The sequence below is a fragment of the Hydra vulgaris genome, chromosome 04 (genome assembly GCF_038396675.1).
Source record: "Hydra vulgaris chromosome 04, alternate assembly HydraT2T_AEP".
In the NCBI taxonomy this organism is placed as follows: Eukaryota; Metazoa; Cnidaria; class Hydrozoa; order Anthoathecata; family Hydridae; genus Hydra; species Hydra vulgaris.
The window spans coordinates 15254051-15266797 of NC_088923.1; the positions used below are offsets into that span (position 1 = coordinate 15254051).

The 12747-nt window shown below is 28.8% G+C and overlaps 1 protein-coding gene across 1 annotated transcript in view; it reads right to left on the minus strand.

The window, feature by feature from the left end:
- Positions 1-8394: 8394 nt before the first annotated feature.
- Positions 8395-12747, minus strand: part of LOC100197002 (nucleolar RNA helicase 2) — a 45605-nt gene continuing 41252 nt past the window's right edge. Inside the window, exon 19 of the mRNA XM_065795562.1 lies at positions 8395-8927. Within this exon, the coding sequence (XP_065651634.1) occupies positions 8565-8927 (363 nt within the window). The 3' untranslated portion in view covers positions 8395-8564. The remainder of the gene's footprint in view (positions 8928-12747) is intronic.

Below are 12747 nucleotides of genomic sequence, written 5' to 3' on the forward strand. Positions count from 1 at the left end.
TATTGGTTTTTTAGGTTGATCATAGAAGGAACGTCGTTAAGAAATAAAAATTTAGTTTTAAAAAAATTATTATTTAAAAAAAATAAGTAGACAGTTTACACACGTTTACAGTTTACATCCGGTTGTTTTAACCTCCACCGGAAATAAGAATTTACTTCTCCTACAGTCGTTATTTGCATTCTTTTAATCAAAAATGTACTTTTTGAAATTGCATAGTATGAACTTGTAACTTTATGTATATAAATGTTAAACTTTACACAGTTGCCATATGCGTATAAGAATGTAAAATATGGTAGTTTTGCATGTTATGAATTGTTGATGTTGTGTTCATATCCTGTGAATGCGTGAGCAAATGATAAATAATCTAAAAGAGTATTATCGCTTGTATTGACAACAATCTGAAATAAAGCTGCAGATCAAAATTTGTTACATACTCTTTGATCTGCAGCTTTATTTTGTTTCAACGTTTTTAAAAAAATGTTGCCTTGAGGTTGTGTTCTAGTATATACATGATGCACCAAAAGACAGAATATCAGTATCAATAGAATAAATTGTGACGGACTCAACGTTTTCAATCTCAAACGCTAGCTTAATAATACTCGTGTCTGCATATTGAACTATTTTGGCAACCTTATATTTTGGCTATAACATTGACCCTGAAATATTTCAAAACTACTGCAGAGGCACCACTGATTTAAATCTTTTTTCTACAAATTGTATATAATACCACCTTGTGTCCACAAACTTCTGGAGCACAGAGTTTAGATAACAGAACCCTTAGAACCCAACCCATTGGATTTTATTCAGAAGAGAATCAAGAGGCTTTGAACAAAGAAATTTGAAGTGCCAAGTTGAATCATTCTTCTAAAATTTCAACGCTAAATGTTATGAAGAACCAAACAAACCATTTCCTCATTCGAAGTGATCCATTGATTTCATCTATTTCTTTTGTCAAACACAAACTGTTCATTGGAAAACAACTATTAGACCTTGAACAATATCCTTCACCTGTTAAAAGTTTAACAATTACCAATATATATAAGTTTTTTATTAATGTATTTTCAGAGAATTAAAATCGTTTAAATGCAGACATTATTTTATTATAATTTTCATTTCTATTTTAATTGGAAATATATAATACGGTCATAGTATATATTATATTGTCCGCAAAAAAAAAAAAATGATAATAATAGATTAGTTTTTCAAAATATGCATCAGTGTTTTAGTTGTCCGCAGATAAGAGTAGTAAAACTATATTTTTATATAAACCTAAAAAATTTAGTACTTGACCTTTATTGTCATTTAATTGAATATAAAACATACAAAAAAGAATGCAGGTAGATCCTAAAATTTCTTAGCATTTTATTAGCTTGCTAGCTAGAGGAGTAAAATTTACCACAATAAAAAAAATTAAAATAGTTTGTTTTGGCTTAAAGATTTTAAAATTTTAACTTTTAAAATTTTGAAATCTTTAAGCCAAAGATACGTTACTTTTGACTATACGCGTAAAAAAAAATTTTTTTTACGCGTGTTGTCAAACGTTTATGTTGCACTATTGCCGTTTTTTGATCATTCTGAGGCATAGTGGGACGGTTCCATACAAAAAAGTGGCCAAAATTATTTTAATATTTACTCAAAGCTATTATTATTTTCGTACAAATACTATGTATGTCTAAAATTTTTTACAGTTTTTACCTGTAGTTTCAAAGTTTTTTACAGTTTTTACCTGTAGTTTCAAAGTTTTTCACAGTTTTTACCAACCGTTTTTTATTTTTTTATTTTCAAAAACTGTACAAAACTTTGAAACTACAGGTAAAAACTGTAAAAAACTTTGAAACTACAGGTAAAAACTGTAAAAAACTTTGAAACTACAGGTAAAAACTGTGAAAAACTTTGAAACTACAGGTAAAAACTGTAAAAAATTTTAGACATACATAGTATTTGTACGAAAATAATAATAGCTTTGAGTAAATATTAAAATAATTTTGGCCACTTTTTTCAAATTTCTTTGTTCAAAGCCTCTTGATTCTCTTCTGAATAAAATCCAATGGGTTGGGTTCTAAGGGTTCTGTTATCTAAACTCTGTGCTCCAGAAGTTTGTGGACACAAGGTGGTATTATATACAATTTGTAGAAAAAAGATTTAAATCAGTGGTGCCTCTGCAGTAGTTTTGAAATATTTCAGGGTCAATGTTATAGCGAAAATATAAGGTTGCCAAAATAGTTCAATATTATAGCCAGAATATATGGTTATCAGAAATATTTTCCTAACTAACTACAAAAATAAAGAAAATTTTGCTAGCTTTTTAGCATTGAAGTTACAAAACAATGGTTCCAAAATTATTTGTTGTCCCAGTGATACAGAGTATTATTAAGCTAGCGTTTGAGATTGAAAACGTTGAGTCCGTCATAATTTATTCTATTGATACTGATATTCTGTCTTTTGGTGCATCATGTATATACTAGAACACAACCTCAAGGCAACATTTTTTTTAAAACGTTGAAACAAAATAAAGCTGCAGATCAAAGAGTATGTAACAAATTTTGATCTGCAGCTTTATTTCAGATTGTTGTCAATACAAGCGATAATACTCTTTTAGATTGTTTATCATTTGCTCACGCATTCACAGGATGTGAACACAACATCAACAATTCATAACATGCAAAACTACCATATTTTACATTCTTATACGCATATGGCAACTGTGTAAAGTTTAACATTTATATACATAAAGTTACAAGTTCATACTATGCAATTTCAAAAAGTACATTTTTGATTAAAAGAATGCAAATAACGACTGTAGGAGAAGTAAATTCTTATTTCCGGTGGAGGTTAAAACAACCGGATGTAAACTGTAAACGTGTGTAAACTGTCTACTTATTTTTTTTAAATAATAATTTTTTTAAAACTAAATTTTTATTTCTTAACGACGTTCCTACTATGATCAACCTAAAAAACCAATAACAATGTAATAAATTAACTTTTCTTTTGTATTAAAAATTAACTATGATTTCTTTTGTATTAAAAAGCAACTTTGAAACCAAAAAATCACAAACTCATAAATTTTCTGTATACTCACATTAAAGTTTAATTGCTCCATCCTTCAAAATATTCTCTAAAGCTATGCTCTTAATAAAGCAATACTTTCATAATTATTGCCCCTTTCATATCTGCAAAAAATCCTAATAAATTTTTTGCATACCTGACGTCGGCTAAGTACGTTTTCGTTTCATAGCTTTAGTTTTAGAAATTAACCCTAGATCTTGCTCAACAAGTTTTACAAATTCAAACTGCAAGATTACACTGGTTTTCTTCAGTTGATCTCGTCTTGTTTCAACATCTTTTATTTTATCGCTAACAACTTTCTTCGCCTATTAACTTGCTTCTTTTTTATAATTGTGATTGGACTTGGTAGCTTCAATATCTTTCATGGGTTTTACTTTAAAGATAATTTTGTTTGTAATTTTGATGGCTGAAGATTATTTGATAACATATGATCTTTATCTACACGTCATGTAGTAAGAGATTTTTCATTTAAATGGCATTTATACTAAAACCTCTCTAAACTGATGTTTATCCATGAGTCAATGTCAAAATTATATTGAAAGTTGATGCTAACTCTTTATATTTATTTAGGTTGCATTTTTTAAAATAGATGTCGCCTTACCTATCTCTTTCTCGATTGAATTCATGAAAGATATCTTGATAAACTCTTAATTCTCTAAAGAAATCTGCAAATTGATTTGTAGCCATATCAAAAAAGACTTCAAGCTAATGAAACATACCTCAAGCTAATCAAGTGGCTCAATAAAGATTCGCACTTCTTCTCAGCATCTTCTGGAGTCATTGCTACCATTGCATTACGATTAAGAACCTGAGAATTGCGTACAATAATAAAACCAAGTGGAAATCGCTTCATGAACTTTTCAATCAAATATACATACATGTAAGTGCAATCTTTATGAAAACATTTAAATACCAGCATTGGTTGTTATATCTTTCTTTCGTAAAAAAGCTAATCTTAATCAGCTACAAATCCTAGTTTGATTTGATTTCCCTTAAGTAGATTATACTTTTTATGAAAGTCAACTTTCTTTATTTGGATTTGTAGACTAATTATCAATAACTTCTTGTTTCACTAACAAGCTCAGTATGGTCCGTAACAATTTTTTCCGAGCCACTATACATGAATGAAATCATTGGCTTGTTAGTTTGGCATACCAACAAATATGGCTCTAATATGCTAGCAACAAAGTTAAAAACTTCAAACTTTAAAAGAATAAGTTTGTCTTTAACAGCATTTTTGACAAAATTTTTTGAATTGGGTTTCTTTGAAGATGGTAACTTTTCCCAAAACTCAATCAACTTACATATATTAAACCAGATTTCAATGCCACAATCTGGAAAAAAAATTACTTTCAATTTACTTTACAGCAAAAAAGACAACAGGGTATTTTGTTTCATTCGTGATTTTTTTATAATCTTGACGCCATATTGTGAAGAACTTGCCAATACCGATTTAGAGTTCCTTTAATATATTTTACGTGGTTGATTCGATACTTTATTATTCTATGTGGTTGATTCATTTTAAAAGCACCATAAATGCTGCATTACTTTGTAAAAAGCTGCACAACTTTTAATAGTCTGAATATCCATATTAAACAAAGTCATGTCTTATATTACTATATTTAATTAAAGATTTATCTATACATATAGTTATAAAACTACTATAGCGAGCAACTTTCAATAATAAAGATTCAAAATTTATATATTGCAAAATAACTTCATGCAAAATATAAAATTAAAAAACATTCTATGATTTTAAGGTGGTAAACCACTATTAAAAATTGAAAAAATCATTTTTTCAAGTATTAATTTTTAAATAATATATCTTAATTTACGAAATTTAAGTTAGTTTTATGAAGATAAAAAAAAGCTTACACCATTAAAAATCATTTTTTAATAATGTGGTACAAGCAAATTTTCTTAATTTTCCGTAGCAAGCTTTGTTTATTCCGTTGCTATACAACTAAAAAGGAAATTATATTATAATTATAGTATATATTTTTTCATATAAAATACTAGATGTGGTGATTGCAATTCTGAAATTTTTTTTATTTTATTGATTAATAATTTTGGTGCATTTGGCTAAATGGTTTTATTGAATTTTTACTGTTTTCTGTATCACTCCACATTTATCCTACCACTTTGATTAAATAATATTATTAATGAAAAGTAATGGAAAAAAAAAATACAATAGAGATAAAATAAGGCATAGCAAAAAATCTATACTCTTTAAAGGAAACTAAAATCAATGAGCAAACAATGCAGCTGAAGAAAAAGTTTTGCAAGAACCAAAATTTGAATATATCTTAGAAAATAAAAAATGGACGTGTGTACATCTAGGTCCAGCAGTAAAATCTTCTTTAAAATTTGTATATAAAAATATCAGTTCTGTTATTTGTGATTAATTCAATGTTACAAATGACTGCTACATATTCATGAACACCGATATATGAGATAAAGTAATAGCTGCCATTGTTCGCTGTCGAAAATGGTTTACAAACTTTTAGATTACAACTTTTTATGATGCTCAAAACAATATGGCTTATAACACTGTCTCCTAATTTCATTTGCATCTCGCAATTGTTAGCAGAAGTTTAATTCTACCAAAATATAAGCAAACCAGCAGCAATGAACTTTTGATGTTTATTTACGTGCAATATTAGTTTTTTGAGAAATGGGTAAATAGTACCATAGTATAGAAAAGTTGGGTGGTTTTATGGACATCTGATTTCTTAAAGAACTTTTTTAACTTGTTAAACAAAAAAATTATAAAAACTGCTGTTACATAGCTACAGCTAGCATAAATGTTGCAGCTAAAAAAGCTCTGAAAATAAGTTTACATTCTGAAAATATAATTATAATGAGTATACATTAGTTAATTAGGATTATTCACCATTAATTCTTTAATAGTGTATAATAATTTTAGTTTATATACACTTGATATTTACGATTAAAAATAATCACATAAAACTGATAGCAGTTTTTATTGAAAATAAATTAAAAATCAAAAGTGAAACTTGATCTTTCTTTTTTAAATGAAACCTAATTTTGAAAATATTAATCTGTCTGTTAATATAACGTATATTTAAAAGCAATTTTCTTTTATAATTTGCTTTACTTTTACTCCTCAACACTTTTGATATAAGATAATATTTGTAAGTAGGCATTTTACGAGTGTTTTTTACTTTTATTTGAAGAATTTCATGCTTTTTTTTGTTTAAATAGGCTGGGTGAATAAAAAAAGCAATTGCTTTTGGGGCTGTCCATAAATTATGTCAACAAACTAGGGGAAGAGGGAAGGGTCTGAATTTTTTTGGCATCTGTGGACAGGGGGAGAGGCGGGGTCAAGACAAGTTGATGTTAACAGTTTTGCTTTTTTTAATAAATTTAGTTATTTAAAAAAAGAAAAATTAGGCAGCGTTTGCAGTCCTGTGTTACATACTTGCTAAACCTTCAGTATTTTAATAAAGCTATTTATATTCTTAATTTATATAAACCGTGTTGTGCTTTAAAAAGACCCGACACGTACACAACTAAATATGCACACACGAGATGTTTACTCGTAACACTATTATTTTTTCAACAAGTTGTTGTTGGTTAGTCTGTTATGCAAACAAAAAGATTTATGTAAGTACTTGATCTACACTATATTATTCAAATAAATTAATACCAGGGGTGAGCAACCTGCGGTTGATGCGGCTCTTTGAAAAAAGGTTTGAAATAAAGATGTTGGTAGCTCTTTAAAAATACTGTTTTTAAAGTGCTACCAACATGTTTATTTCAATATTATATTAACATTTGTGCATGGAGCTAAAGAGGGGCATTTTGACATCGAAAGAAACACACAAAGCTTGCAAGCCGCAGGTTGCTGACGCCTGGTATAAACATTTAAATAATATAATGTAGAACATGTACTTGCATAATCATTATCAAACGCCGTAACGATGACGTAGAAGATAACATTGCGGAAAATTCAAACCAGTCCTTTGGATTCTGGAACATCAGAGAACAAAGAATGACATTCAAAAATTTGATTGAGAAAAGCATTCCAAGAAGAATCTAAACAAGAATTTCAACTTAGAGTATAAACAATTAGTTTTATGCCCATTATATTTTTTACCTGTAATTTTGGGTGATGAAAAGAATAAATCTTTTTTGTTTGTACAGCAGACTAAAACTTTAAAAATTGCAAATTTTGGATCTTGTCTCAATAAGTTGCCAATCCCTGGTTTATACAATTTGTTAAATGCGTTTTTCGATATACTAAGCTCCATTAGAAATAATTAGATTTTACTGTGAAATTGAATTAGGTCTAAAGTTAAAGTGAGGAAGATTGGCACATTGAAGTGTAGCAATAATTTAAAATATGTTCATAATTTGGACGGGTACATTTTTGTGAACCAATCCTTTTTTTTTTTGTTCGGTGTAAGTTTTAGTAGTTAAAAACTGGAAATATGTTCTTAAGTTAAAAGTTTAATAACTTTTTTTCTAAACCTTTTACTTTCATTCACTTTTTGTTCAAAGAAAGCATTTGTAATTTTAAATGGTTCTATAAATAGTTTACTTTTAATCTCTTTTTTGTTTAAGTTGTAAAAATATTGTTTTTTTTTTATGAGGGAGGTGGGGGTATTTGAATATTGACGTACTTTTAAAGGAGGTCTGGAAAAATGAAAAGTTATTGACAAGGGGAGGTAAAAATTGCCAGAAATTATTGACGTAATTATTGGACAGCCCCTTTACTCAGCGATTTTAGGTAATTGTAAGTAAAAGTAAGCTTTACATGAAATTTTTTTTAGCCAACTCGCTCAAATTTTTATTCACATAAAGCTAAGCAATTTACTCCATAAACGCGAAGTAATCAGTGGCGGATCCAGCATTTTTTGATCTTTGAGATATCTAACTTCCAGACATGGAGCTAACTGCAAACATTTATATGTTCATACTTATATCAAATAATGAGGGTTTGCAAAAAATCACGATGATTGGAGGCTGGGAACAAAAAAGCCCCAAAATATTTGCAACACCTGCCCCAAACGTGAGAGCAACAAGTTGATGAAATATTTTTTGTACTATTGTCAACTGGACTTATAATCATCGATAATTTTTAAGTTTCATAGTATTATCTCTAAGCGTTTAAAATTATGTTTTAAGTTACTTCAATTATTTTTAAATCGTCAAAAACAATCAAAGTAAATTGAGCTGTTGAAACTTGAAAACATAGCTATGTGTGATAAAAATATAGCTATGTGTGATGAAAAAATCAATTTTATCGATTTTTTCTTATTAAATTTATTTTTGTTAAACTTTAAAGTTAACATCAATGATATATTTGCTTTTATTTTTGTATTTATTTTAACTTTTTGCACGCCTTACTATTTATAATAAATAAACGCAGCTAATACATCTTATTACAAAAAAAAAGACGAATAATAAACATTAAATAAATCTTGATCGTTATCGTTTTTTTTTTTTTTTTTGAGGTCTTGATCGTTATTCGTTTAATCTAAATCTTTAAAGTGATGATCCGAATTGTACTGTTTGTTTTTAAAATCTGCATCATTTTCAACGACTTTACTGCTTTTAGTATTTCGATCATTTCGTTTACTGTAAATCTCACGGCTATTATAATTTCCTCGGTAGTTATTTTGTTGATATGAATTATTTTCGCGACCTTTATAACTATCTACATGTTGATAAGAACTATTTTCACGACCTTTATAACTACTTCCATAATTTCGAAGAACATTTTTCTTTAAACCCATAGTTTCACTACTGTACTCTTTCGGAGCGGAGTATTCAATTAAATCGGGTAATTTTGATACTTTTTCAAGAGTTGCATATCTATCTCCTTTCCAGACCTCCTAAAAAATTCAAAATTGATTTAAATAATGGATTTATCGTCATAGAGTTGTATAGAAAAACAGTATTGGTAACTACATATTGACTTTTTTAATCATTTGCAATTAATATGCATACGTTAATGACAATGAATGTTTATTTTAATGCACTTGATCAGTTTTGTAAACCTTTTAGGATGCTTTTAAGTAAAAAAGTTAAAACGTGTGTGAAAAACACGTAAACACTGGCAATACATGGTGACAATTAGAAATAATTTATCCTTATGGAATTTAAAAATATTTATACATATTCACCTATAATTTTATTATTATTTAAAAAAACAGAGATTTTCAATTTTTTAGCAGGTTTTTTTACATTATTAGGACATAATTTTTACAATTTTTCATGTAAAGGAAAACTCTGCGGTAATAGATTTACAACACGTTAAGATGCAATTAATTTAAATGCATACTTTATTACACTTTATAAAAAGATTTTCTACCCCCACTTGCAAAGTTGGCAAAAACCCGGCCCAGTGGGTTTTTTTTGTTTTTTTTTTTATTTCGTCTCTGTAAAAATATTTTTGTTTTTTTGTTTAATGATATTGAAAATTAGTTTAATTTTCTACTTTAACTTTATTTAAAATATTTTTTACATATTGTCATTTAATAATTTATAATAAGAATTTTTCAAATTATTTTGAAAAAGATTTTTAAATATAATTCAAAACTGTAATAGAAAAAAAAATTCATGTTAAATCTTTTTATGTATTGATTTATTTTAAATTTAATAGTATTATTCTATATAATTAAAAATGTCAATGAGAAATGGGAGAAAGCAGGCAAGAGGTAGCAACTGAAGTTTCAATTAAACTTTGAACTTGAAATTTAAACGAACAATCTTTTTTCCCTGCAGCGGCCTTGTTTGTAAAGGTTTGTGTTTAGGAGTTAAAGAGTCGAGAGAGGGTTGTAACCACAATAAGACAGCCTCCTCGACTGTGGTAACCTTCTCTGACCACTACTATTCATTTAAATTCACCTTGGGAGGTGAATAATATAAAATAAAAATATTTGAACAAAAGTTGTAATAATGTATTTTCAAATAATGATTCAAATATTAGTAAACCTGCTGAGAGCTGTTATTGTTAGTTATAATAGTTCATAAACTTATTAAATATTTTGAAAAAAAACCCAATAAAAAACAGATTACCCGGGTTTTATAAGGTTTTTTTAGGCGGGTTTTATTGGGGTTGGGGCGGGGTTAATGCCAACCCTGTCCACTTGCCCTCCGGTCGCCGCAAGTTGTCATAGGTTGACTTAATCAAATTTTTAAAATTTAACAAAAAAATTACTTTACAAAAGTATATGTAATTTGCCTAAAATTTTTTATTCAAACATTGTTTTTAGTATAATAAATAATAATAAATAAATACGCTGTAACGGTTTGTGGCCAAAGTAAATAAACTATAAAACTCACTTTTAATAATTAAAATTGAAAAAACTTAAATGACGGTTTTAACATGATGAAGCGACAAGATTTGTATTGTAAAATTTTAGAGACCAAGTTGAAAAAGAAGATTAACAGTATAGTAGATATCGAGACTGACATTTTGAAGGGTTTAAATATATTGAACAAGATTAAAAGGGATTTTATGAACTAGAACACGGTTTGAGGCTAAGTACCAGAACTGGTTAGATGGCGATGTCAATCCTGTAGAGAATATTTAACCTTCAGATCTACCTGTTAATCCTGGTAATTAAATAATAATATATGTATATAATAATCATTTAGTGTTATGTCTTCTATGCAAATGAAAGTTGTCAACGTCAATATTTGAATGTTATATTAAACATGTCAATGTTTAAATGTTTACAGTTTTCTTCAATAGGAATGGAAGTCGTATAAAATTATGCATCCTCAAAAGTATGTTTTAGATTTCAAAGACCAAATTCTTATTGAGCAAGACTGTATAATAATTATTCAAATTCTTTTAAAGTCTAGAGTATAAAAAATTTGCATTCAGATATCAAGTGCTATGTTTAGTATGATATGTATAAAAGTGAGTGTATATCCCACCTCTGGCAACTTCTACCCAAGAAATTATAACTGAGTGTCTAATCATAAAAATATTATGCTCTTCTAGAAAGAAATAGATAAGTTTTTTCTAATGCCTTATTAATTTTCAGGACGAGGGAGACCTACAGTGAAATTTTCTTGTGGATTGTACTGGACAGAGAAAAGAAAATTGGAAGAACTATGCAGCCAAAATTCCACTGATGAGCTGTTATCTGCTGCTATGATGCATCTCAAGATGGATGGAAGGTTAAAAGATGCACAGGTATTGCAGGATATATTCAGTAGTAAAGATGATGGAGTAGTACAAGTATTGCACAATGGAGCCAAGGAAAGAGGATACAGCAAGATGTATCCTTCACATAATTCAGTACAAGAGGCAAAGAAGTACTGCATCCCTGCCTCTGGAATACAAGTAGAAGACTATTCAGCTGAGGTAGGACTTCAAGATATATTAAACTATACGACAAAGAGGATAATTGAAATTGGCAATACTTGTCCTCCAAATTCCAAACTTTTACTAATTAGCAAAGTTGGATTTGATGGCAGTACAGGACAATGTGTTTACAAACAGAAAACTGAAGAATGTACTCGTGAAGATTCTTCTGTTGAGGAAAGTCTATTCTTGAATCGCTTGGTACCACTTCAACTGTCTGCAGTTGCTACATCTGAATTTTTATGGGTTAATGAGAAGCCTTTGTACTGTAGACCAATACGTTTTAGATATGTTAAAGAGAATACAGATGTTCTTGTTCAGGAGCTAAATCATATCAAAGGACAGGAGCTTCAGCTCACTCTTGTTGAAAATGTTTTTATTGAAAATCGACTAGAAATGACCATGTTGGATGGCAAAGTAGCAACAGCCCTGTTCTATTTGTGGGGCAACTCCAAGTGAAATGAATAATCTAGATAGTATTTATGAGATGCACTTGGTAAATCTAGCTTTTCCTATAGAATATCTACTCTTCATGCATGAATCAGATGTATGGAGTGTCTTCTCCACATCTCATACAGAACAGGTTTTGAGAAATGACAAATTAGGGGAGATGAAAATAAATTGAAGATGAAGGAGAAGAAAATATTGATTCAGCAAAGTTTAAAGGAGAAGATTGGTTTGGTAGAGATGTTCCTAGATCTGGCGGGTCTGGAACATATAACGATGGTAATGCGGCAACACGTTTTTTCAGGGTATGCTTTTTAATAAAAATCTAACCTTACCTTATAAATTTTATAATTTAAGTTAAACAATATATGATCTATAAAATATTTATAAACAAAAATGTTTTTAGGATTATTCAGTTTCTGCTGAAGTATTGGGTATCGACGAGGAACTGTCTCATGTATGGAAGTGGTAAATCCTAAGGCTCTAGAGATCCATTTCAATGAGGCAGCCCAACACTTTGTTTATCTATACCCCTGGTATTATAAGCCGCAGGGTTTACACAAACTGTTAATACACTCTCACCAGGTAGTTTGCAACAAATGCTTACCTATTGATATGTTTTCTGAAGAAGCACAGGAAAGCAAATCAAAGAAGTAAAAAAAACTTCAGATAATTCTTTACAATTAAAGTTTCTAGAAAAAAACAACAACCTGGATTTAATGAGAAGATTCATGCAATAATCTCTTAGTATTCAGTTTTTATGACCCTGCAATGTTTACAGCCCCCTCAAATTGAGGGGGGTTAAAACTTTATATGGTCATAGCTTTTGAAAAATACGAGATTATTGCATGAAATTTAAAATTTGTTGATGAATATAAATTTAGATA